The sequence below is a fragment of the Mustela putorius genome, unplaced genomic scaffold (assembly GCF_011764305.1).
Source record: "Mustela putorius furo isolate JIRA1106 unplaced genomic scaffold, ASM1176430v1.1 tig00000083_pilon_pilon_pilon, whole genome shotgun sequence".
NCBI classification, from domain to species: domain Eukaryota; kingdom Metazoa; phylum Chordata; class Mammalia; order Carnivora; family Mustelidae; genus Mustela; species Mustela putorius.
This window is the reverse complement of record NW_025421273.1, coordinates 10,399,723-10,426,782: the sequence shown is the minus strand read 5'-3', so window position 1 is coordinate 10,426,782 and position 27,060 is coordinate 10,399,723. Positions and strand designations below refer to the sequence as shown.

The 27,060-nt window shown below is 48.9% G+C and overlaps 1 protein-coding gene and 1 non-coding gene across 4 annotated transcripts in view; one reads left to right on the top strand and one right to left on the bottom strand.

Annotated features, from left to right (window-relative positions):
- The window catches only part of PCGF3 (polycomb group ring finger 3), a 52,198-nt gene that overhangs the window by 7,487 nt on the left and 17,651 nt on the right, over positions 1-27,060 (bottom strand). For 2 of the 3 annotated variants that reach the window (XM_004772358.3, XM_045073191.1), the window contains 6 exons: positions 23,762-23,879; positions 22,364-22,460; positions 19,068-19,123; positions 10,335-10,445; positions 9,422-9,510; positions 4,031-4,168 (listed from right to left, as the gene is read on the bottom strand). In XM_004772358.3, the coding sequence (XP_004772415.1) occupies positions 4,031-4,168; positions 9,422-9,510; positions 10,335-10,445; positions 19,068-19,123; positions 22,364-22,460; positions 23,762-23,879 (609 nt within the window). Of the gene's footprint in view, positions 1-4,030; positions 4,169-9,421; positions 9,511-10,334; positions 10,446-19,067; positions 19,124-22,363; positions 22,461-23,761; positions 23,880-25,712; positions 25,865-27,060 lie in introns of all 3 variants that reach the window. The other variant, XM_045073162.1, reaches the window with a different exon arrangement.
- Positions 26,768-26,872, top strand: LOC123391256. Its single transcript, XR_006605885.1, has one exon. It is a non-coding gene; the product is annotated as a U6 spliceosomal RNA (small nuclear RNA).

Below are 27,060 nucleotides of genomic sequence, written 5' to 3'. Positions count from 1 at the left end.
GCTGTGTCTTCTTTGGAGAAATGTCTAAGCCCTTTGCCCATTTTAAAATCAGGTTGTACGATTTCTTTTATGCTATGTTTTAAGAGTTCTCTGTATATTCAGGATAGTAATCCATTATCAGGGTATGGCTTGCAAATAATTTCTCACAATCTGTATAAAATTTTTTCATTTTCAGAAAGTCCAATTTGTCTATTTTTAAAATTTTCTGACTGTGCCTTTACTGCCCCATCTAAGAAATCATTGCCAAATCCACTGTCATGGATTTTAAAAAGGTTTTTTCCTACGTATTCTTCTAAGAGCTTTACTGTTTTAGGTCTGACATTTAGGTCCTTGATCTACTTTAAGTTAACTTTTGCATATGGTGTGAGGTAGGGATCCAACACCATTCTTTTGCATGGTGATGTTTTTCTAGCATCATTTGTTGAAATGACTATCCTTTCCCCACTAAGTGGTCTTGGTACCTTTGTTGAACATCACTTGACCACATACATAAGGGTTCATTTCTGGACTCTCTATTCAATTCCATTGATCTAAATGTCTGTCTTTATGTCAATATCACACTTTTTTACTAATGTAGCTTTATAGTAAAAGTTTTGAAATTAGGAAGCGTGGTTCCTCCAGTTATGTTCTTTTACAGGATTGTTTTGGGTACTCACGGTCCACCAAGATTTAATAAAAATTTTTAAATTTTTGCAAAAAGATCATTGGGATTTTGATAGGGATTGCTCTAACTATAGACTGTTTAGGTAGTATTAACATTTTAACAACATCAAGTCTTCCAATCCACCCACTTGGGATACGTTTCCATTTATTTATGCCTTCTTTAATTCCTTGCAGCAATTTTTGCAGTTTTTAGTGTGTAAGTCTTTCACTTCCTTGGTTAATTCCTAAGTATTTTATTCTTTTTGATGCTACTGTAAATTCAATTTTCTTTTATAATTTCCTTTTCAGATTATTCATGGCTAATGTACAGAAATCCAGATGATTTTTGTATTGATTTTGTGTCTTGCCACCTTGCTGAATTAATTTATTAGTTCTAATATGTGTGTGTAATCTTTGGGGTTTTCTACATGTAAGATCATATCATCTGCAGACAGAAATAATTTTAATTCTTCCTTTTAATTTGGATGTGTTTTATATATTCTTCCTCCCTAACTGCTCTGGCTAGAACATCCAGTCCCATGTTGGATAGAAGTGGTGAAAGCAGCATCCCTACCTTGTTCCTGATCTTAAAGGAAACACTGTAAGTCTTTCACCAGTGAGTCTGATGCTTGTAGTGGGTTTTCATATATGGCTTTTATTTTCATGTGTCTTCCATTCCTATTTTTTTTTTTTTTAATCACAAAAGGGTATTGAATTTTGTCAAATGCTTTGCAGACCTACATCAGTTGAGATGATCATGTAGTTCCCCTCTCCATCCTGTTGCTGGGACACATTACCTTGATCAGTTTTTGTATGTTGAACCACAGTTCCATTTCAGAAATACCTACTTAGTTGTGGTATATAGTTCTTGTAACATGCTGCTGAATCCTGTTTGCTAGTATTTCATGGAGGATTTTTGCATCTGTGCTCATCATGGATGTTGGCCTATAGTTTTCTTTTCCTACAGTGTCTCTGTCCGACTTTGATAGCAGGGTAAGGTTGGCCCCATAGAATGAGCTGGGAAGTTTCTCTCCCCTTCATTTTTTTTGGGAAAAGTTGGGGAAGGATTGGTATTAATTCTTCTTTAAGTGGTAGAAGTCACCTAAGAAGCCATCTGGTCCTGGGCTTTGCTCTCTTGGGCATTTCTGATTACTGGTTCAGTCTCCTTATCAGTCGTAGGTCTGTTCAGACTTTCTGCATCTCTGTGATGCAGTCTTGGTAGGTTCTGTGTTTCCAGGAATTTGTCCACTTATCTAGGTTATCCTATTTGCTGGCATATAATGGTTCACAGTGTTCTCTGACAATCCCTTTTATTTCTGTAGAATTGGTAATACTGCCTCTGCTTTCATTTTAGATTTTAATAATTTGTCTTTGTTCTTAATCCATTAGTCCAAAGTTTGTAAAAAAATTTTTTTTTAAAAATATGGTTTTTAGGGGCACCTGGGTGGCTCAGTTGGTTAAGCGACTGCCTTCGGCTCAGGTCATGATCCTGGAGTCCCAGGATCGAGTCCTGCATCGGGCTCACTGCTTGGCAGGGAGTCTGCTTCTCCCTCTGACCTTCCCCCTTCTTATACTCTCTCTCTCAAATAAATAAATAAAATCTTTAAAAAATATATGATTTTTAAAGATTTTATTTATTTGAGAGAGAGAGAGAAAACATAGAGGGGTGGGGGCAAGGGACAAGCAGACTCTGTGCTAAGCACAGAGCCTAATCCGGGGTTTAGTTCCACGACCCCGAAATCATACCCCAAGCTGAAATTAAGAGTCGGAGGCTTAACCAACTGAGCCACCTAGGCGCCCTGTCAATTTTATTGACCTTTTCAAAGAACTGCTGAATTTCTCTATTGTTTTTCTGTTTTCTATTCCATTTATTTCTGCTTTGATCTTTAGTATTTCTTTCTTTCTGCTAGATTTGGGTTTAGTTTGTTCTTTTTCCAGTTTTTCAAGTGGTAAATTTAGGTTGTTGATGAGATCTTTCTTGTTTTTAATGTAAGTATTGATAGCATCAATTTCCCCCTTCGCACTGCTTCGCACAGATTTTGGTAAGTTGTGTTTTCACTTTCATATTTCTCTAAGTATTTTCCAATTTCTCTTGGATCCATTAGTTGTTTAAGTGTGTTGATTAGGGGTGCGTGGGTGGTTCAGTTGGCAAAGTGTTTCCCTTTGGCTCAGGTCATGATCTTGGGGTCCTGGATCCTGGGGGGCTCCCTGCTTGATGGGGAGTCTGCTTCTTCCTCTCCCTCTGCTGCTCCCCCTGCTTGTGTTCTTTCTTTCTCTCAAATAAATAAATAAAATCTCTTTTAAAAAGTGTGCTGTTTGGGGTGCCTGGGTGGCTCAGTGGGTTAAAGCCTCTGCCTTCGGCTCAGGTCATGATCCCAGGGTCCTGGGATCGAGCTCCACATCGGGCTCTCTGCTTGGCGGGGAGCCTCCTTCCTCCTCTCTCTCTCTGCCTGCCTCTCTGCCTACTTGTGATCTCTGTCAAATAAATAAATAAAATCTTTAAAAAAAAAAAAGTGTGCCGTTTAATTTCCATAGTTTTGCGAACTTTCCAGTTTTCCTTTTGTTACTGATTTCTAACTTAATGCTGCTGTAGTCAGAGAGGACACTTTGTAAGATATCTACCTTTTAAAATTGACTGAGGCAATTTGTGTCTGCTCTCCTCTTATAACGACCTTTGCCACTGAATTTAGGGCCCAGCTGGATGATTTAGGATGATCTCTTCATCTCAAGATTCTCGACACACTGACGAAGACCTTTTTTCTAATAAAGTCATGTTCACATGTGTTGGGGGTTAGGAAATGGACATATCTTTTGTGGGGGTCACCATTTAGCCAAGTATGATCTGCCTTCTGGTTTCTCAAATCCACATCTGTCCCATAAGCAAAATATGGCTTAGTGTAAGTGCTGCTGCCTCGGGAAGGCTCCCTGAGAATCTGAGCCAAGGTACTCACTAGAGCTGCCAGCCACCAACCCCTGTGCACACCAGAGGTGCAGACTTTCATTCAATTCCCGTCATTTACCACAAAATACCTGGAAGTATTTTACCTTATCGACCTTCCCAACCGTTTCACCCCCTACCCAGCCAATAACCCATTTGTGAAATTACAGAACGGTGTTTCTCATCGAGAGCAAGGCCTTTCATACATCTCAGCCTTTCCCTGCCATCCCCACTGCTGTCTCTCCTGTTAGGGGGCTCCCCATGCCCTCATCTGGCCACACTGTGTCCCATCACACTAATTGGGAGCCCGCAAAACAAACCAAAATTTTTTTTTTCTGATTTAAAATCTCCAAAGATGTAAAAACAAAAACCCCTGAAGACCTTTAGAAGTATCACTTCCACAAATGAGGAAAGATTTGCTACACTTTCTGTTTGCGGTACAACTATTACCTCGTTGAAAGACGAAAGGTTAAGTTTTTTGGCGATGAACTTCTTCAAGTGCAGGACTGTTGCTTGGGCCGAGCAGCGGATCCACTTCCGTTTCAAGCCCCGCAGTTTGCTGCTGTTGCACTCCAGACAGATGCTCACCTGGGAGAGAAAGACAGGCTGGCAGGCCTCCCGGGGGGGGGGGGGCGCGGCGGGGGCGTGCTATGTGGCTCAGAGGCTCTTGGAGAAGCTACTCATTCCAGTAAATGTGACAACACTGGCTTTGTGAAATCAGAAATCTGTTTTGGCCTCAACACTGTGGAAGGGGGCTTTACTTTCATTGTTATATACACATTATCTTAAAATCTGTTTACCGTTTTGTGAAATATAATCCAACACTTTTAATTCTGTTTTATGAACATAGTACTTCAAAGTGAATCTGAGAATTATTTATTCATTGTACACACAGCGCTGGTCTCAGAGGGAAATGGACACAGACTGCAGCCCCATCTTGAGCTTCTCCCCGAGCCCCATCCCATGGGCTGTGCAGAGTGCTCTGCTGGCGCGATGAGGAAGAACATGCGGCCAGCAGGGACAGGCACGCCTGACTCTGCATGAATGTGCCCAGGAAAGCTTTGTAAGGAAGCAGTAGGATGCCTGGCCTTGACACAGGACGGCAAAGTCACTAGCGAAGAAAGGACTCTGGGCTCGGGAAAAAAACCATAAGCAAAGGCACAAACTTTGAAAGTTCACAGTTACCTCTTAGACAATCAACAGTTCAGTGGGGTCACAGTACAGGGCGTGTGACAAGGGACTGCAATGTAACTAAGTAAAAGGGATTCTGGGACGAGGGGGTACCCGGCAGATGCAAAAGGTAGGACCCCCAGGCCACGCAGGACTGCTGAGAAGGCCCACTCAATATAGCACTCACGAACGAATCCTTTTCTAGTAGCAGCCACAAAAAATGGCACTGTCAGACCCCCAAAATTCTGATAAAAGAATTAACAAAGGAGGGGTGCCTGGGTGGCTTAGATGGCTGAGCAGCCAACTCTTGATTTCAGCTCAGGTCATGATCTCAGTGTCGTTGACACTGAGCCCTGTGTCAGGCTCTGCACTGGCCGTGGAGCCTGCTTGAGATTCTGTCTCTCCCTCTGCCCCTCCCCCCTTGCCTGCACAATCTCTCTCAAAAGAAAAAAAAAAAGAATGGAGGAATTAACTGAAATACATATGTCTAAAATTACTAGAGATAGAAAGAAGGAATTAAAGACATAATACACTCTGAATAAAAAACAGGCAGGTATAAAAAAGATAACCAAATACAACCGGTAAAAACTCAGTGGGTGGCTGAACCACAGATGAGTCTCAGCAGAACACAGACCAATTTCATGAAAGATCAACTTGAGGAGATTACCTAAAAGAAGTAGAGAGCAAGATATCCATTAAAATAAGAAAACAAAGAAAGGGTGAGGGGGTAAGAGACTGAGGGGGTCTAACACACACGTGACAGAAATTCTGAAGGAAGAAGGGAGAACTAGGGAAAGGCAAAATTTAAGTAACAACTAAGGATCAAAATGATGGAGCACAAAAACTCTCAAATTTAGGAAGCAAAGACGCCAAAACAAGAGACATGAAGGAAACCTACACCGGCACGGATGGATGTGGGGAAAGGGCCAGGAAGGTGCAGTAGGTGGGCCTCCAGATGCAGCCACTGGGCCTGGAAAGCGCAGCAGGAAGCAGAGAAGTGACCACTCAAGAGCGAGGATGAAATGAAACAGACGAGGAGAGGGGACCCTGGTCTGGGAGGGAGACGAGAGCAGCCGTGGGCAGGTGAGCAGGCAGGCTGGCGGGCCCCCCTAGTTCTATCCGGATTGTTCAGCAAGTGTGGCCGGCTGCTTTCTAGCTTTTATTTGGAAGAGCAAAGGGGCGTGATTAGTCAAGATAATTTTGAGAAAGAAAAATAAGGGGTATATGCCCCATCAGAAGCCACAGCTTCACAGGTAAAATAATTAAATAATTGCAACTCAGTAAATTCCTCAGGGTTTAGACACAAGGGGAGACAGGAGCAGTGGCACAGAACACAACTGACCCCAGCACGGATGGAAGGCTCTTATCAGACAGGTGAGGAGGGCCTATTCGCCAATGCTGATGAGCCAGCTAGTCAACCTGGAGGAAAAGAGACTTAACCTCTTCTCCAGCTGCACTCAAATTACCTGCTGGTGGCTTATAACGTCACTGTAAAAAGTAAAACTTTAAAACATTTTACAAGAAAACATTTATGAGAACATATTTATGACCTTGGGGTGGGGAAATTTCCTGAGATAACGGAAAGAAACACTAATGAATTTCATTACTTTGAGACCGCAAAGTTCTGAATACTAATGAGTCCATGCCAGAGCCTCAAGGCTGAGCACAGTGACCGGGGGCAAGCAGGCCCCAGACAACTCGAGGAGGCATGTCAGACTGCCCAGTACATACAGTCCATGACAGAATAAGTAATTTGATAAAAAGTGGAGGCCCCAAGAGAACCAGGAGACATTTGAAAAGACGCTCAACACCACTAGTACACACACGAAGACAGCAGTGAGGACGACAACCAGGCGTCATGTCCGGGAGCAGCGAGTGAGGTCTGGCACAGGTGCAAGGAGACCTGGCTGGCCATGCCAGTCGGCCCCTCAGGTGTCAGAGCACCAGAGGGACCAGGACACCGGACAGAAAGGTCAGTGAGCAATGACACAGTGTCGCCCTGCATACCACAGAGTACATAGCAACACTATGTGGCAACATCATGCATCCCCAAATTCTCGGAAATATAATTGCACCTGAAAGAAGTCAGCTGTAGAAAGACACACGTTCTGTTTCCTACGGTTTACAGCTACAAACACAGATATACACACAAACCTAGTGACCCAGCCCAGCACACAGTTCTCTGTTCACTGGGCACAGGAGCCCCAAGCCCTGTGTCCTCCTCCCCAGTTGACCAGAGTGTCCCACAGGCACCCTTTCTCACATGTCCCGAGCCACAGATGCTGCCTGGTCGCCTTCCCATCTGGGGAGCCTTGGCCTCCCCGAGTCTTCTGCTCTGCTGAGGGTTCCACACTCACTGACTCCTCCCTCCTCAGCCAGCCCTGCTGCAAGGTCCAGCTCTACCCCACCCTCCCTCCCTCTTGACACCCCTGCATTGCACCACCAGCTGGGAGCAGGGTAGGGCCTGCTCACCAGCTGGGAGCAGGGTAGGGCCCAGACAGGGTGGGTGCTCAGGGATTGTGGTGGGGTGGTGCCCAGCCTCCCCCCTCCACTGTCCCACAGGGCTGAGGCCACCCCCTTGGCCACCAGTACAGAACAGGTGCACACTGCACCCAGCATCCCCCAAACCTGGGTGGGGCAGGCATCTCCAGACTGGCTCTGGATCCTCCTCTCTGGGGCCTGGACATCACACCCAGCCATGCTGGGCTCAGTGCGTGCTTCCCAAGTGAGCAGGAAATGGGGCTGTGGCCATGCTGCCCAACGGTTCGAAGCTCTCAGAACCCTCCTATGGCTGTTTGTGCAGGGAACTCCACAGGTCAACAGCACCTCTGGGGATGAACAGCCCATTTGCTCAAAAGCAGGCAGAAAATGGGCCTTATAGGAGGGCCAAATTCTTCCTAAAAGTAGGTGTATATTCTAATTTTCTTATGTTTACTCTAGTGACTCACCAGAGCACCAGAATATGTGCTTTCCTTCAGGCCCACCTGGGAGCAGCCCAGGGTGGGCGCTGTCCTGTCCCATCAGCAGGGAGAAACGTGCTCTGGACAAGGGTGGGAACAGGGACAAAGGCAGAGGGCAGAGAGGGCAGCGAAAGGGTTAGGGCACTGAGCCATCAAGGTGTCTGAGCAACACTTCCAGCGGATGGAAACACCACAGGTGCTCTATAAGGAATAAATTCAGAATCGCGCCAGGCATTAGGATTCTCTGTGAACAAATACCTAGGACTGTAGCCCAGCCACAGTTCAAGAGCAGTAAACCCTGAGGAGCATCGAGTGTCAGCGTTGGGCCTGAGGACTCCAGCCTGTTAGTGTCTCAGACTTGGGGGCTCGCACTTCCCTTAGCTGTTTTTTTCTTTTGCTCATGCTTAGTGTGAAAAGTGCACAATTCAGTCAAGTCATCTGAGTGACAGAAGAAGGAAGTGTTTGTCTTCAAAGTTATTCCTAATCTAGAATCTGACACCCAGCCACAGTATCATGCAGCCCTGTATGGGAAACACGGAGGGACTCAGAATTCATTATGCACACACCCTCTCTGAAAAGACGTGAAGAGGGATGCTCGGTCCCTCCAGAAGAAACACAGACTCCACAAAACAGGAAGATGGGATAAACCCAATAGTATGAGCAAAAGCCCACACAAACCCATACTACCTTTTGTTAAATCTAAATAATTATTGGGGCCGGTGGCTCGGTCACTGAGCATCCAACTCTTGGTTTCGGCTCCGGCTGTGAGAAGCACGGAGGGGAGTCTGCCCGAGCTTCTCCCTGTCCCTCTGGCCTTCCCTGCACCCCCGCAGGCGCTCTCTCTCCAGTACATAAATAAATCTTTCTAAAATAACCTAACACCTGATTATTCAGGTTTTTTCTTATGTTTTTCCATAACATTTCAGTGGCTTCATTTAGCCTCACACAATTTCTTATTAGAATATTCTTAAGTTTTTCTCAGTCCTGTGATGAGCCCCCCTCCCCCCAAGATGATTTCATCCCCTGACAAGCAACAAGTTCTACCACTGCCCCCACGGAGTCTTAGGTTATGTGAAGACAATGTGAGAGGGACAGCGTTCTGCTGTGTCACACACATCTCGGTTTGTCTCAGTGAGTGCCTGGAGTCCTCCGAGCCATGCTGAGTAACAGCTGAGACTGTGCACTTTCCTGTCTTTCACGTTAACGAGATGATTCTAATTTCGGTATGATGACTGTGAGAGCTTTCCAGGCAGGGTATCCTATGGAAAGGCCCAGTACCATGGGTATGAGATTGGATCACAAGCTTTTACAGCATCTCTGTGACTGTTTCCTTCTCCTTTTTGCGTGGCGGATGCACAGATCCCTCAATGCTGCGTTGTTTCCTTTCCTCTAACACAGGCAGGACTGTAGATCTGGATACTGTATGTGCAGGTGCACAGAACGCCTGACATGGGATTATCCTACCTGGGCAGTAATGTGCAGACGGTGGACTTCAATTGCTTTATATTTAAAATGTTTTAAAGTGAGCATTTATCACTTTGGCAATTAAAAAGAAAAGATAAAGAAGGAAAATCTAAGGAAATATGTTGACATTTGAACGTGTCATTTCTTGGCTACTTGGCCTTTTCTCTGTAAATAGAGGAAACATCCCCCTGGGGTAGTTAAGATTTTCTGAAGCCCACCACAGTGCACACACAGCAGCAGCACCCACCTGCTCGTCACTTCTGTGGTAGTCATTGTCCTCTTCCTGCTTCTCTTCTGCTGCTTCTTTGTTCGAACTGTCATCTGCTTTGGTTTCACCTTTCAGCAATAACAGGAGATATTATATTACGAAACCCAGAATGTCAAACCATTATTTTTTTTTAAACTGTACACTATACTCAAAATGCTATAAAAACTCATTCAAATAAGACAGCTGCACCTTCAAAAGGATATGAAACTGGGGAGAGCTGGACAGGGCACCTGTTAAAACACGGTGTCCCTTCAAGTGTGTGTCCAAGGACATAGCAGGCAAAGGCTGGTGGGGGCAGTGAAAGGGGCAGAGAAACCCTCGCACCCAATACTACTCAATGCTTAATATACAACTACCGACTAGGTAGCACAGGGCCCCTACAATCTTTATCGTTCCAACACTGCTTTTACAAGTAAGTGGCTGGGACAAGACCCCTGGCTTCCCAAACAGCCTACAACTGCCTCCCTCTGCCTCCACAGGGGTGCAGCATGCAGACCATGCCTTTCCTCGGGGCCAGACAGGACCTCTCCTTTCTTCTAACATTGTTAAACATACACAGGGTAGTCTAGAAACTTCTCAGGAACCCCTGTGGGTCACTAGAAAAACACCCTGGCATGAAATACTTGAATAATTTGTTTTAATTTGTACCAACTTGAAAATATCACTAATTTTGCACTGAAGCAGTACAAATCGAAGGGAAGTCTCAGGAGGCCCAACTGCACAGCACCCCACCTCCAGGTACTCATGGGGGACCCTCTGTCTCCCGTTTCTCAGCTGGGCCCCAGAAACTCCCAGGTTGTACCACAAACTGTGGAGGGGGCACAGGGCATCCTGAGAAAGAGGTTCATACCAAAGCCCGGCCTTGGCTGCAGGCACGCCGGAGCCCACTCACCGTTCCGATGGGGATCTAGGTGCTGTTTTGCAGAACAGGTCTCCCCCTTGATATCTCCAGGCACTTCCATGCCTAACTTGTGGTAGAATTCCCTCTGTTTCCTCATTTCCGCTATTGAAAATGAATATATACAAGATCTTAATCTTAAGAAGGGAGTGAATCACATGAAAATTCTGTTCACAAATGTCATGTGAAGCAAACAACAGATCTGGATCTGGAGGGTTTTGATGGCTGCCACTAACGAGAAGACGACTCTGGACTGTCACCCTCTGAACCTCAGAGCCATGGAGCCCTGACTGGAGGACGCACTGGGCACCAGGCTGAAACTGCCAGCACTAGGGCATGGGGACGCACAGACCCCTGACCGCAAGCTGCAGGCCACTCCCCACCCTCAGACCCAAGACTGCCATTCTCAGCACAGGGCATCTGCTCAATGTTCTAGGACTCCTCAGTGGCCAGCATACAGGACCCCCGGACCGCTGGGCGGCTCAGTGACAGACTCGGGCTTTCTGAGTGCTGCTGACGTGCAGTGTCCTCTCCTGGCTACAGAGGGCCACCCCAGGGGTGCCAGCACGGGGTAAAGAGTGGCCCCTGGTGTCTGTGGCATGCCATCACGGCTCACAGAATCCTGGGGAGGCAGTGGAGCTGCCCCTCAACCCGCAGGAAGGTTCCTTTGGGGGCAGAAGCCTTGCCACCACACTGCCTTCCAGTCCGCTCCTCAGAAGTGATGTCAGCCAGCACCCCTACTCCCGGGGGTTGGCAGGCCAGTTGCTGCCGGCTGCACCAGAGGAAGCCCCCCGTGCAGAGTGGCAGCCAGGCCAGGAGAAGGCAGGGACAGCAGGCTGAAAGGCTGACTCTGAGCAGAAAAGGATTGTAAACCATACACCCAGACAACGAAGCAATTAATCATTATTCGGGGCCCCACGGCAGGCAGCAAAGAAACTTTAAACCAAGCTGCTCAAACTAATAGCCTATGAAAAACACTTCTGTATACTTAACCCTGTAACACTCTGTTGCACTTTTTACCTGCACCCGTGTCCTCCCCTATAGCACAAGCTCCTTGGGGCCAGGAATACATCTTGGTCACAACCTGGACGTGCACTGATGCTCCGCAGAAGCACATGGGTACAGGGGGACAAAAGGCTCAGGCACAAAGTGGCCGCCCCTCAGAACTAAAGGGACGGCTCTACTGCCTAGAGGGAAACATGGGGTGCTGGAACCATATACGGCAAAGTGCCAAACCAGAAGACTGGTCTGGAAAATTTGGGATTAGCTCAGAAAGAAATGAAATAGACATATTCAAGCTAGCTTAGCAATAAAGGTGTGAAGAGCAGGGCTTGCGGCGTGAGGCCACTCCCACCAGCTTCTCCAAGTACAGCGCCGTCCCGCCGTTCAGAGCGCAAGAGTTCTCGCAAATGACACTGCTTCCAATACCTTGTTTTAATTGTCATTCAAAATTTTTCACCTCTCAGAGTGAATGGAATATTGAAATTAATACTCCATGTCAGGAACAGATCAGCACACAAATGTCCCTTGGGGTAAATTTTCAGCAAGGTAACTTGCTATTTAAAACTATTTAAAAACTTAACCGCTGGCCCCCAAAATTCTGCCGGTAATCCGTCCTAAAGAGTAACCACTCTAGTGCATAAGGAGACGGGGAGGCACACAGTCCCTGGGGCCTTATTCACAACACTGAAGGGCCAGAAACAAGTCTGAACGGGGGCTGGGCCTGACAGAAGGGCGAGGCCAAGAAAGCCTCAGAATCCTTCTCAACACTCCGTCCAGATGCCATCCACACGGACAGTCAACATGTGAGATAAACCTAATGTATCTGGCTACCCTGGGATAAGGCCTTCTGCTCAGCAGAATACCGTGTAGCCACTAAAAATGATACAGATTGGGGGCATCTGAGTGCGTCAGTTGGTTAAGTGACCCACTCTTGATCTCAGCTCAAGTCTTGATCTTGGCGTTGTGAGTTCAAACCCCACATTGGGCTCCATGCTGGGTGTGGAGCCTACTTAAAAAAAAAAAAAGATGTAAGTCACATTTTTTTTTTAAGATTTAGTTATTTATTTTAGGGAGAGAGTGAGCGTGAGAGTGAGCAAGCACATGGGTGAGTGAGGGAGGGGCAGAGAAAGAGGGATAGGGAAAGAATTTTAAGTAGGCTCTCCACTGAGCACAGAGCCTGGTGCAGGGTTCGATCCCACAACCCTGAGATCATGACCTGAGCCGAAGTGAAGTCATGAGTCTGACACGCAACCGAATGAGCCACCAGGCGCACCAAGGTCCTATTATTGGTGTGGAACAAGCACAGTAGGCCATCATGGAAAAGACTGTGTAGCATGATCTCGTTTTTTATAAAAATTACAATTTTACAATTCATAAAATAATACATTTTATAAAATAATTTTATAAATAAAAATAAATTTATAAAATAATAAATTTTATAAAATAGTTTTATAAAATTTTACAAAAATTACAGATCCTGGTATAACTAGGATCTAGGAGAATCCAGGGCAGTGACGCAAGGCCATACTGGGCCCAAGTCCGTGTCCTTCCCTGCCGCTCTCAAGGCCTCCTCAATGACGTGGGCGCGTATGGGGTCCCATGGCCGACTTCACACTCAGGTTGAAACCCGCTCCCCCTGCCCCCGGATCCGGCCTGAGACAAGGACATCCACGTGCACCACTCGGACCGAACACCCCATGTGGAGCACTAGCCCAGGGCTGGCAAGCATCCCGTCGTCAGACGCAGTGGACACTGGGGCTGTGTGAGCTACGCAGCAACGCCGAGGTATGACATAGGCAGGTCTGGAACCGGGGAGAAGGCAAATGTTTTATGTAAGTATAATGAGTACATTCTGGCTCTTCTTTTGAATAAACTGTCATCTGTCAGATGAAGAAAAAAGGTCCACTTTACCTTCACGATCCCTTCTCTGATGCTCTTCCTTCCTTCATGTGAGTCAAAGTTTCCAACCTCTGGCACCTCCTCGTCTCGGAAGAACTACTTATGCGTTCCGACAAGTTCCTGAGACCTCTGGCTCCCAGAGAAGCTATTTCTCCTTGCCTTCTGCAGGACACACAACTCTGGCCAGTGGTTTCTTCTCTCAACACCAAACACTGTACTTTCCGGTCTCCTTGCTGGCGTGGCTTTGGAGAAGTCAGGTGGATTTTTACCTTTGCTCCTCTGTAATAAGGTGTTTTCTCCCTTGGCCTCATTTAGTCTGATTACTCTGTAGCTGGAAAATGATATGCATAGGTCTCACGTTCCTGGCACTGATCCTGACTGGTGTTCTCTGAGCGTCCGGGGTCCGGGATTTGGTGTCCGATGTTAGTTTGGGGAAAATCTCAGTCATGATCAGCTCACATGTTTCTGCTGTTCCTTCTCTCTCTCCTCTGCTTCTTGTGTTCCCATCCCATGTGCGGTACACCTCTGCGGCAGTCGCTCATCCTTGGGAGACTCTGATTTTGGTTAGCTTCTGTTGACACAACCCTACACAAGTCGTGTTACTAACTGGCCCGCGGCTTTCTTCATTTCTGCTACTGTGGTTTTATGTCTGGCATTTCTTTTAGCGTCTTCCTTAGTGTTTCCGTCCTTCTGCTTACACTGCCCAGCTATCCTGGTCCATGTTACCCATTGGAGCCTTTAGCATATTTGTTGCGTTTGTTTTCAATTCCAGTCTGACAATTCCCACATCCCTGCCATGCCTGGTTCTGGTGCTTGTTCTGTGTCCTGAAACTCTGCTTCTGTCTTTCAGTGAGCCTTGTCATGTTTTCTGGTGAGCCAGCTGTGATGTGCCAGGGAGAGGCCTTCAGTGACATGGTGGGGGTGGGGAAGGGGAAGGGCTCTGTGATCCTCAGCCGGGGCCTCCACTCTGGGCTTGGTCAGCGCGTCCCAGCTGTGTTCTCCCACTGTGGTTGGGAAGACCAGTTCCCCTCGCTCAGCTAGTTTCCCCGGTGGGCAGGCCTTGGTAGAAGTGCTGCTGAATGGCTCCTCTTCTTCCCCTGCCGGAAGCACTGAGGGACCGTGGTTGAGATCCTGGGGGCGAAGCTCATGACACCGGATCCTCCTGCAGGTTTCTCTCTCTGACTTGTCTGCATGGAGCCTCCAGCCATTCCTCAACTACAGACTTCTGGCCCTGTACCAGTTCCCAGGGAGGGTTCCGCTCCGGAGCCTCTGACCTGGGAAGCCAGGGCTCCCATATCCAGTTTCTTTAATCTTGGGGCAGCAGTTTCCCCTGTGTCCACCCTTCTTACAATCTAAGAAAAGTGGCTGATTTCTCAGTCTGTTCAGCTTATTTGTTAGGACAGAGTGGTGACTTCCAAGCTCTTCATGTGAGGAACTGGAAACTAGCAGTCATGAAACTTCAAAATATGGTTAAAACTATAATTGAGGACAGTTTTTTGTATCACAGGCTGCTAACAAGAGAAACGGACTTCTTTTAGGGGGGATTTAATCGGGGTTAAAAGTTAGTATTCCTTATCATCAAAACTGATTGTGCATGTTTATCTCAAATGAGATTTTACAAATTTTCATTTTTGAAAATCTCTTTTCACACAGAAATGCTGGCATCAGTCCACAAGCACATGACCTCTTGGGCTCATGCATCAGTGAGGGGGTGCTCCCAGAACCCTGGGGGGGCCTTTTCTCCCGGTGTTGTCCCTTGTGGTGCCATCACACTGAGGACTCATTGCTCCTCCTGGAGGGTGGACGGAAGCAGCACAGTCAGTGGACTCTGACATGTGGATTCAGGTCGAGGTCCTGGGCCTGTAGCCAGAACTCAGAAAGCAAGGCTGCTCCCAGTTCACATGGGCTTGGAGATCTCCTGCCTCCTCTCGCTTCTGACAGCACCACGTCCAGAGGGCAGCGCCTCACCGCAGGGAATCTGCGCCCAAGTCACACTGCCTGACTTCATTAGGAGCATTGTCGAGTCTTTGGAAAAAGGTACTTTCTGAAGTCCTTCAACGTTAAAGGTGCTTTTTTCCACTCTGAAAATTTCCTCTCCCCACAGCTCCAAACCCCACCACACAAACACTTTGCCAGCCTGAAGCCTTAAAGGGCTGAGTGGGAGGGAAAGTCGGGACATTTAACCTCCGTTTTGGACAGGACCTCCAACGCCAGGGGATAGTGACATCTGAAAGTGAATGAAGTCCACCGCGGACACCGCGGGTCCAGTGACATAGGAAAGAGTCATCTCAGCAGTATTCCTGTTGGCGAATACGACGTCCCCCAGACACCTTCCATTTTCACAGGTGCAGTTCGTCCATCCAACTGAGCATCTTCCCACCCCACACATGTTCCTGCTCCTGCTGGCTGGAACACAGCTGAGCAGATGCCACTTCTGGTTGTACTGGACTGGAAGTTTCTCAACCCCTTGAAGATTCCCGGTGGCAGCTGCTCCGTGCGCACCACTCAGAGAGACGTTTTCTCTGGTCACTGCAAGCTCCCCATGCAAACGGCTGAGCAGACTGGACACTCAGAACCACCGGCTTGGCTTCCTCTGCGACGACTGATGCAGCTCCCAGAAGCTCCCTCCACAGCCAGTCTGTCCTCTGGCTGCTGGTGTCAAACAAGACTGAATTGAGGGTAAATGGCTCCCCTGTTTGGCTAACACACCAGCCAGTCAGAAACCTACTCCAACTGCAGCCGTATCTTCACTTTTTATTTTTGTGACGAAATTCTGCTGTGATGAGCTACTCTATTTTAGATTTTTTTTCCTTCCTGCGTATTCAGTCTGGTTCTGCTCCTTTACCCCAGCACGGTGGCTCAGCATGGCACCACTGGCTCTCGAGGACAGCTCCATTGACGCATCCCTGTGGCTTAAACAGGCAGCATCTGGAGCCCAGACTTTCCTTCCTTCGGGTTCTGACGTGATGGGTAGGTTCGGACAACAGAGTCAGCAGTGGCACATGGCTCTCGAAAAGCTGGCGAGCTATGCCTGTGTTTCTAGATCCACTGTGCACGAAACGGTGAGGCCTCCCCCCCAACCCCAGCACCCAGTGTGCCACCAGTGCCTGCTCCGGGTGCGATGCTAGCACAAACGATACAAAGAGGAGTAAGCATGCTGCGCTCCAGTAACACTACTTAACAGACAATGGAATTTCAATTAATGTAACGTTCACATCACAAATGTTATTCTTTTGACTTTTCCCAACCTTACAAAAGTAAAAAACGTCCTTGGCTCATGAGCGCCGTGAAGACAGGCAGCAAGCCAGATCTGGCCTGCAGCTTGCCGTTACCTACTCCAGGCAGGGCCAAGAGGCAAGAGAAAGAAATAAAAATGCAGAACCCTTGGCCTAGTGATTCTACTTCCAGAATAAAGCCCAATATATTCACCCACTCCCATAAAAGTATGCAAAAGGGTGATCAGCAAACCCCCTCCCTTCAGTTAAAGCCAACCATGGGTATGTCCTAAGTATCTGTCAGGAGGAGTTCAGGAGCGAAAGGACCCCCACAGCCATCGTCAGACGGGCAGAGCCCCACATCCTGGCGAGTGCCTCTGTGGCACGCAGGACAAGGAGCAAATGTGGCCTCTTCAAAGGCAGATTTTCAAAAATTATTAAAAAAGGAAACAAAAGACAACTGAAAAACAAATTCTCCACCAAAGACCTTGTCTACGGGGAACAGAGAAACAGCTGGCAAGAGGACGGCAGTGGGGGTGGAACCCGAAGAGGCGCAGCTCCGAGGCCCGGGCGGCAGCATGTGCAGCCTCCAGAATGGGGCCTCCACCTGAGAAATCAGGTGTGCAGCTGTGGGCACAGCTGACATGACAAAGGGGCTGCAGACAGCCTGCAGCGTGGCAGCGGCCACACTGTCGAGGGTTTCAAAGCCGTGCTGTTCTTGTGAAGAGCAACATGGGGCTGCAAGTCTGAGGGCCAGAGAAGCCGAGCATCTGGTCTGCCAGAAGAGAGACCCCGGCCCAAGGGGGAGAGAGGGCGACTGGCTCAGTCAGCCGGCATTATCGCACTTGCACATGGTCTCCACCAGCGAGACCTCCGTTATAACCGTGTCACCGGGCATCTCACCCATGGACGGCACCCGGACTCTGTGGGGAGAGGACAGGAAGTCACCAAGAGGAGCCCAGAACCCGCCTGCTGGGCAAGCAGAGCCACTCCAGACTCCTGGGGTGCTGTTGGAGGCCACGGATGGGAGCACCCGGGCTTCAGAAAGGACAAGGACCCCTACACGCTGTGAACACGTGCATGTGTTTCCATCCACTGACGGTGGCTGGAGGGGCCCGAAGGCCCGGCTGGCTGTATACAAAGGAAAGACAAACTCAGTTCTGCCTGTTGATGTGAATGGGCCTCAGGAACCCTGCAGTGATGTATGGCTCTGCGCACGTGGTCTACCCGGTACACGGCCCGGTCGGGCCGGAAGAGGTAGATCAGAAGAGGCAGATCAGACTGCTCCTAACAAGTCCCAGACTGACGCTCTGCGTGCAGGGTGGCTGCAGCAACAGGACACATAGGCCAAACGCACCTGTTCAGGCAGAATAACCACCGGAGTGGGACTTGCCAGAAACACGAGCCAGAATCAGGTCAGGCCTGCAGAGGCCGCCGGTTCAGGAACCGGGGTACCCTCGGCAAGTCCAGACTTGGAGACAGGAGAGGCCGGGAGGGCGACCTAACCTGGATCCTGACTGAAATAAGCTAAAACAAACTTGGAAAATGTGGTGTTCTCAAGGCGGTTAGAAATGCTGGCACTGACTGGCTTTTTGATACCAAGGGGTTACTATTATTTTCTTAGATTGATAAAGGTTTTGTGGTTACATATATTAAGAAGAACCTTATCTTCTGGCAGAAGATGGGCGGGAGCAGTCGATGAAACAGGACTCGCTGTGAGCTGGGAAACTGCGGATGCTGGGTAATAAACACATGGGATTTGATACGTGCTTCTGTCTGCTTTTGTGTTTAAAATACTCTGTAAAAATTTTTAAGGTACTGGTGTTTTATTTTGATGTATTCTTTGCTTTAGGACTAAAAACTTCGAGGTATCAAAAGATGACTGTCTCCATCTACATTTTACTCAGGAATCTTAAATTCTTCTTATAATAAATGACCTTGTGAATGGTGAAGAAAAGACTAACAGCACTGTTGGAAAAGCTGTATCTTCTAAGCTTACACAGTGAGCTGTATATTCAATTACAACCCTCCTTTGAAACATTACAAGGAGAAAACAGCCAAAAGGAATCCCTACCATATTTTATCTCTGAAAGACAATGTACAGAATTTTATCAGCAAGCACAGCACCCTCGGATCCCGAGTGGGACCCTAAGGCCAATGTCCCTCCCCATTGCCCCCTCATCACCCCCACAAAGAGGGGCAGCAACACTCTCTGTGTTCAGGACTGCAGGAAAGTTTAAAAAAAGAACGGCTATTTCCACTTCCAGCATACTTATACTACACAGTGTTTCTTTTTAATTCTTAATGAGATTGGACTTTAGATGCAGGTAAACTTTATCGACACCCCGGCTACTGGTGGTGTGTCTGCGATTAGGGAGGCTGCCCCAGAGAGACTGCATGGTCAACTCAGCCCCTCTGAACACAGGAGCTGGCGAGGAGGACAGTGGAAGAAACCAGCACCATGGTACTCGTGAGTTCAGTGTGGGGACAAGACAGGCGGTGCTGCTGCCACAGAAGGGGCCTCCCTCCAGGTCCAGGACCCCCATGAGGAAAGCCTCCCAGAGGCCGTGCTACAGACTCCACAGTCTGAGAGAGACACTCTGACACTCACCTTCCTGAAGGCCTGGAACCAGTTTGTAAACAATGTCCTGCATGGTTCTGTCATGACTGGCAAAAAGAATACAACAGGTCAGGTCAGCCAAAACACCTGGGCACATTTTTCCTTTACAACAGCAAAATTCACAATCGCAAATTCTAAATCTTGGTTGAATTTTGCTTCTAGTTTGCACTTAAAAAAATGTGCTAGCAGAAGTTATATATGATCTGAATTAATGCATCATTTAATTCAGGTTCTAGAAGCTTAAGAACATTTCAAGCAGCGGTGGCACAAAGATCCTCTAGGGGATGAGTGCCCCCTGCCTGCCAAATGTGGAGCCAACACAGAGCTACGGCCTGGTGTGGTCTGTCCAGCCGCACACCTGTCTTGTCCACTGGTGCTTCCTGGGGTCTCCACTAGACAGGAAGTTTTCTTTAACATTCTCAAAAATGCAGAGAAAAGGTGCTAAGATCAGGCCCTTCTGGTGGTCTTTATGATCTACTTATGAAGGTTTTCTGAAAAGGTTACATGAGCACAGTATCTCAAATACACTACTCCAGTTTGTTATTTCTGAACATAAATTATAAATACATTGAAGTAACTGTTTTCAAACATCGTCCATTAAAATGAAAACCTTAAGAACACAGATAGGTACCTTGTAAGCAACTGACAAACAGCTCTGCTCCACAGATCAGACATTTAGCTGCGAGAGCTAGGACAGGACTGGGCACACGGCAGCTGCTCACCAGGCTCACAATTCTGCCAGAAATGCTGGGGGACTGGGTCCTGCAGAGACCACTGCTCACTGCTTCCAATAACTCTAAAGTTCTACGACTGGTGTCGTATGGGCTAACAACTCAGCCCATGGCAGACGGACGCAGGGTTTCTCAACCCTTCTGATTGTGCTACACACTAAGAAATGCATTTCACGTCCCAACGCTCACATTCACGTGCGTGTATGGGTGACAGGCACATGCACATGGATAAGCATTCGGAACCACCACTGGCCTGCAGCACACACGACTCCCTTGCTCGCTGACTCCACCCTCACTGGCTTTGCGGAAAGCTCACCCGATCCCTAAGGAGAGGATGCTGGACGGAACCTGCCAAAGAGCTCTACCCTGGGTCCTCCAAATGACTGGGCTAGGCCCTGCCTGCATGGCCAGAGACCCACAGCGCTGAGTGGAGGGCTCAGCGGACTCTCCTCGGGGAGGGTACCAGGAGGCACAACAGCACAAGGTCTTCTTCCTGGTGTCGGCTACATTCAGGCTCTTGCTGTGGCAAACCTTTGAAACAGAGCCAATTCCTTTGCAGGGTTCATGTTCACACTCCACGCTACAGGCCACACACCCTCTTAACTCCTCTCTTGACATGGCCCACATGGCCAAGGTCCTCGGTTTGAAGTTGAAGCTTGGAAGGGCAGAGCTGCCTCATAGATCCTCCAGACCCTAGAAGCTCAGACTTAACACCTGTCTGCGGCCAGCACCCCATGGTATCATCTTACCTCTTAAGGCCTGAGCCACTGTCTGGGGCCCAATATGGGGCCACCAGGTCCTGTTGCCCCACCCTAAGTGCCCTCTTCCCACTCTGCCGCAGCCCAAACGTGAAGGCCCTTCCTTTGGGGCAACCTCACGGTCAAAGTGTAGCAGAATCAGAGCAGAAGCTGGGCCAAGTGTGTAGGACAAAGGTATGTCAGGAAGAAGGCTCTGAGCCAACAGCACAGCTGGCATTAGGATGGGTAAAACAGTATAGTTCCAGACAGAGCACAGAGGGCAAGGAGTAAGGGACAAGATTAGCAGGAAAGAGCCACTCTGGAGCGCAGAGCCCATGACAGGCCTCAGGGCTGTGCATCTCCCCCTACCTCTGCACCTCAACCCCCTGGCCCTGGTTACATCGTCACTACACAGAGAGAAGGCAGGCCCTGGCCTGTGCACCCAGCTAGCTCCACTCCACTGGCCCCCTTCCTTGTGTTACAGGTTAGGCTGTTCCTAGAACACCACGGTCCGGCACTGCTAAAGTGTTTCTGTTCTCCAGAACACCCTGCCTATCCCAGAGCACAGGAAAGGGGCCCTGGAACTCTGGGAGGGAGGGCCAGAGTCTCTACAGCTTTCCACCGGCATGAAGCTCCTACCACCACCTGCCTTCTACAGTTCACATCAGGAAAGCCCCCATGTGCTCTACAAAGCTACACCCCCTAAGACAGGAAACACATACATAGACACTGCCAACAATTAGTGCCCAGAATATATGAAACATTTCTTTAAAGCAGAACAAATAAAACAAAGAACCCAGTAGAAAAAATGAAATGAGATATGAAGAGACACTTCCCAGAAACCCGAATGGCCAGGTAACATTTGGGAGCAGGCTGGTGCTCATTGATAATCAGGGCCAAGAGCACACCACACAGCAAGAATGCAGTCCACAACAGCCCAGGAGAGCATGGGAAGGTACGAGAGCTCTATATCCCAACACCCTGTCCTTAGGGATGGCAAAGAAGAGACACCTATACAGCAAACCCTAGAGCAGCACTGAGCGCCCACTGTGGACACCCCAATGTGCCCCGGCCACAGGATCCCACAAAACTAACTGGTCTGGAGAACAGGATGGGTCAAGGGAAAGGCGTACAAACACACCACTGGTCCCCCTTGTAGTAAGCTGGACAGAGGGGACTAAGGTATGTTGTCCGGGGACAGTGGGCTGTTGGGCGGGGTCTTCTGGGCCTGGTGATTTCTACCTCTTGATCTGGGAGTGGCCTCTTGCTGCGCCGATGCCAGCTGCTCACATGTTTAAAACCTCTCCTGTGCACATCCTTATGAGTGGTTCAGAACAGATTTCCAGACCTACCTTTGCTGCTCCCCCGTGGTAGGGGAGTGCTTTCATTTCCTTTGGGACAGCCCCTCAAACCTGGAAGCCATTTAAAACTCCACATAAGAGCCACAAGCCAACCCAGACGCCCCCCCTTACCCAAGAAGGTACCCAACATGGAGGGCCACCAGCTGTGAGAAGCAAGATGCAGGCCACAAGCAAGGGGCCTAGAACCACTTGTTCCATAACAGAAAGGCAGGCCAAGGGCTGCTACCCACTTTAGAGCAAACTTCAGCCAGTTCAGTGTAAAACCAGTGAAATCCACGTGGGTCCTGAGGTTCCTCAGATTATTCAATTTGAGCAAATACTCCTAGAAACTTGTGGGAGCGGCCCCGGTGCTCCCCGGTCTGACTTGGCTGGCAGGGTGGCCAAGCACACAGGCCAGGGCAAGGCCTTGACAGGGAACGAGGCCAGAAGCTGTGCCCGGGGACCCTGGAGGCACTTACCCAATGTACTGCAGTGGGTGACTCTGGTGGATCACGATCCTACACGTGGGGCAGGTGTTGTTCTCTTCCAAGTACTTGACCAGGCAACTCCGACAGACTGTTTGCGAAAGCACACACATGTCAGAAAGCGAGAGCAGAATGCCGGCGCCTCCTTGGGCTTGGCTCGCACATGGGCCATGCGCAGACCCACTCACCACCGCGCATGTGGCTGCTTCGATGGGACACCTGCCTCTTGGGTCTCACCAACCACGGTGAAGTCTCATGTGCTCACTCAGCAGGTCTGAGGGGTAAGGGTAGGAGGGACAAGGAACCTGAGGGAGAGGGGGTGCCCAGAGGTCAAGAGTGGAGACATCACTAGAATGCACGTCAGGGTCTCATCCATATATTCTCACCAGAGGGGCTAACACTTAAAATTTTCATGTTTGTCTAAAAAAAAAATCATGAGATTTTTCTGTGTACAACGAAATTTGAGAAAATTCAACAGAGAATAACAATTTAAAGCTATAATTACCTTTATAATAAAAGTTCTATCAAAACTGGCAAATATTTTATTTTCTAAAGCAGAAAATACAGGATCCAAAGTCACCTGCATTCCAGGCACTGGTCTTAGGGCAAAGACCCTGTCTCCACACGGTGTTCCTGCCTAGCCCCCTCAGCCCCCCTCAGCCACCGTCATGAAGGCTAGCTTCGGGTAAACTACACCTGCTAAATGTTCACTCAAGATGGGGCTTAAAACACCCAAGTCCAGCACAAGCTAAGAGTCTTCTAAATAGCACAACACAAGCCCATCAGCCTCGAGGAGCCAAACCACATTTCCCCTTTCAGAAAGTTTAAGGAATTCATTTGGAAATTTTAAAAAGTAAGCATTTCTCTCCACTAAAAATGAATATTGTCATAACACAGTTACACTGGTTTTGCTGTTACATGGAAATAACTGAATTTTTCCTATTTTTGGCTTTCTTAAATAATATTTCTACTGAAACTACCCATAATATTTTTTTTTAAATTTGAACTAATTTTTTTGATTTAAGATAATCTTTATTCCTGCTTCTATGTCTTGCGTTGTGCTTGAGCTAAAAGGTTTTGGTGAAAGAAAGAAGAGAAAAGAAAAGAAAGAAAAGGAAAAGAGAAGAGAAGAGAAGTGAAGGAAGGAAAGAAAGAAAAAAAGAAAGGAAGGAAGGAAGGAGAGCAAGCCCAAGGATCAAGAAACCCCAAGGCTAGAAGCTGTCAAAGGCCACGTTCTAAGGCATTCTGCCTACGAGTATGCAGACAGTCACATCCCACCACGGCTGTCAAAGACCATGTTCTAGAATATGCCCCAGATACATGTATACAGACCTTGGTCGCATCCCCCCCCATGGCTGCCAAAGACCATGTTCTACAATATTCCCCACATACATGTGTGCAGACACTCGGTCACCGTAGTCGCGTCGATGAGATATCCGCTGCATAGGCGGCAGGTGATGTGGGCGTTTATGTCCCAGAGCTTAATCTTTCTGGTCAACATCTTTGGCTTCTGCAAGAGAAAACCACTTATTAACTAATATCTGAAATAGTCCCATCTCTTTCTTTCTTTCTTTCTTTTCCCCCCCAGATTTATTTTTAGAGAGAGAGGGAGAAAGACAGCATGAATGGGGGGAGGGGCAGAGGGAGAGAGAAAATCTTCAGCAGACTCCCCACTGAGCAAGGAGCCTGATGCAGGGCTTGATCTCATGACCCTGAGATCACGACATGAGCCAAAACCAAGAGTCGGATACCCAACTGACTGCGCCCTCCAGATGCCCCCAAAATACTCCCATGTGCTCCATCAAAGTTTCAGGCCCAATGTAAATCAAGTTCCAGCACAGAAGGGCTCAGCGTGATGGAGGGCCAGGTCCTCACCATAGAAACTGTGTGGCCCGGCTTCCCATCTATAGAAGGGAGTGCTGTAGGTCTTCTCACAGAGAACCGGGACTGTCCCAATGGGCAGCACTCTGCAAACGAGTGACCACTTCCCCTTAACCGCTGCGACACTGCCCCCTCTTAGGGCTCTCCCAACCCTCTCCTGCTTGGGACTGAGCTAAGGCCATCTAGGGAGCCATGTGGGGGGTGTGAGTCGGGAGATGCATGGAGCCACAGGAAGAGAGGCTGGGGGAGCAGGCCACCTGTGCTGGGGCAGGGATAGGAGGCTGCGGGGTCACTGCTAGAGCCTCTGGTTCCTCTGGCAAGCTCGGGGAAGAATGACCCTGAGGGATGTCAGTGACCCTGAGGGACTCTGGCCCAACCTGAGTGAGAAGCAAAGTCCCTCGACGAGGCCTCAGTGTGGACACACAGAAATAGCTAGTAAGCACAAGCAAAGGTGCTCAGCCCACGGACACGTCCAAATGCAGGTGATACCTGCATGTCATTCCAGCATCAGAAGGCAGTATTTCCAATATTCAGTTGACATTCAGTCCTGACCAGTCCCAGGGAAGCAGACGGTCAGAAGGGCTGCCGTCTCATTTCTAGAGATTTATCTTCATAACGGGACAAGTTCAAAAGATGTTTGCTGCAATTGTTTAAAATGGCAAATGACAGAAAACTGCCACCGAGAATTGGCTACAAAAGCAATTTTACTTAGCCAGCAGGTGCTCCAGATCCTCCTCCCCTACTCTCTGCCCTGTCCAAGGGAAATCCAACCAGCCCCTGGACCTCACCCTTCCTGGGGCCTCAGTAGCCTCTTGGCCCAGCACAACAGTAGCCTCTTGGTCCAGCACAACCCAGTCCCAGAACTGGGGGTTCCTAAGGCCACCTGCCGATCCCCGTCACTGTCCCACAGGACATCAGTGTTGCACACACATCATCAAAGCCCAAACATCTGTGTGCCAAAGTGCTGACGTGACGTCTCTGTCTCAGGGTCGGGGAGGTACACCACTGTACCTGGCTCTGCACCCAGGTCACCTGTCTCTTCCTAGACCACAGGGTTGGTTTTGTCACTGTATCGCCTGAGCTATGCTAGGAGTTACAGCAGCTCTTGGGGATGTCCACATCTTACCCCCAAACCTGTATGTCACCTCATACGGGAAATGCTCCCAGATGACCCCAAAGACCCCATGTCATCACAGAGCCCTGAAATAGGGAGTGGGAGGGTCAGAGGCAGAGAGACTGGGAGATACTAGGGTGTAGGCTTGAAGGTGCAGCCAAAGGTGCAGGTGCCCCAGAAGCTGGCAAAGACAAAGCACGATTCTCGCCTGGAGCCAGAAGGAGTCAGGCCTGTGGGCACCTTGACTTCTGACCTTTGGGACTGTCAGATGACACACTCGTGCTGCTGGTCCTTTGTTAGAGCAGCAGTAGGAACCCAACACGGAATGCTGCTCCGGTGGATACTCACGGAGTGAATGTTCTCCAAGTGAGCGTCACTAACAGAGCTCTGCATGAAGACCAGAAACAGACACATCGGAGTCAAGGGCATCTCTGAGGTTGGCTGGCCGCACCATGCACATGGCTCCCAGGCCACCAGGCGAGGACACTCATGGCTCAGTGCTGTTCGTGAAAAGGGAAAAGCAAGCAAACCATGCAGAGGACTTGAGACCCACTTCCCTCTGTGTGAGGCCCAAGGGCAAGTGCTGGCCGTGCCTGCACAGTGAGTGTGGCTGGGGGCCTGGCTGGGGCTTTGCGGCTGGATGAGGAGGCGAAGGCCCTGGAGGAAGCAGCAGTCTGGAGGGGCACTGTTGGAACCAACAAACTACCAGAGCAAGTGACTGCCACCGGCCGGCCTGCCAGGCTAGCATACCTACAGAACAGAGTGTGTCTACACCGCAGTCCTACTCAGGACTTGCGTCGAACATGAGACAAAAGCAGATACTTCTGCTGTTCACCCACATCTCTCCTCCCTTCAAAAGACACGCAGTACCCATGGGACAGGGACCTTCCCACCTCCCTCGCAGCCAGCTGCGTCTGTGGGCCGGGGCTCACTGATGTTACTAGGAATCTAGTAAAGATGAAACAGAGCTTGGGGGAACGTTCTCACAGGGGTTTCTACAAGCCAACTAGCCTCAGCTGGGGAAGATGGACTCGCTCTCAACTGATGCGGATTTGTACTCTGGTCTTGGCAAGTGTGTGCACTGAGTCCCAGTCAAGTAGCTGACCCTCGGGGAACCCAGAACCACTTTGTGGAGTAGGAAATAAAAGGAGAGAAGGAAACCCAAGCGAAGCAGAGCAGAAAACAGGGGCCTGCCTGTTGACATGGAAATCTTGCGTGAGGCCCCATGCTGGCCCCAGCTGAGCACTGTTCTCATGTCCTCAACCTTCTATTGAGCAGTTTATACGCCAGCCACTAAGGATACGGGACACACAAATATTCCTATCCCACTGTAACATGCTCAGCAATGACATTTCTTCCCAAACACCAAGTTAACTGAGCTGCCAAACAAAAGACAAAACAGGGCTCGCTTTGGCCGCACATATACTAAAGTTAGAATGATACAAAGCAGATTAGCACGGCCCCAGCTCAAGGGCAACATGAAAACTTGTAAAGCCAAAGCAAAGTCCCAGGTCACTCTGGCATAGACGGGGCCTCTGGCCCCTTTGAGGAATGGGGTCAGTGTGAGCTCATGCTTAGTGAGCAGGTAGGTACGGAGATGAAGACGTGTGTGTGCCTATGCGTGTGGACTCGCACACCTACCTCCCAGTTCTGTCCACTGGAAGGGCCTGGGAGTAAGTGCTCCTTGGTGGCCCAG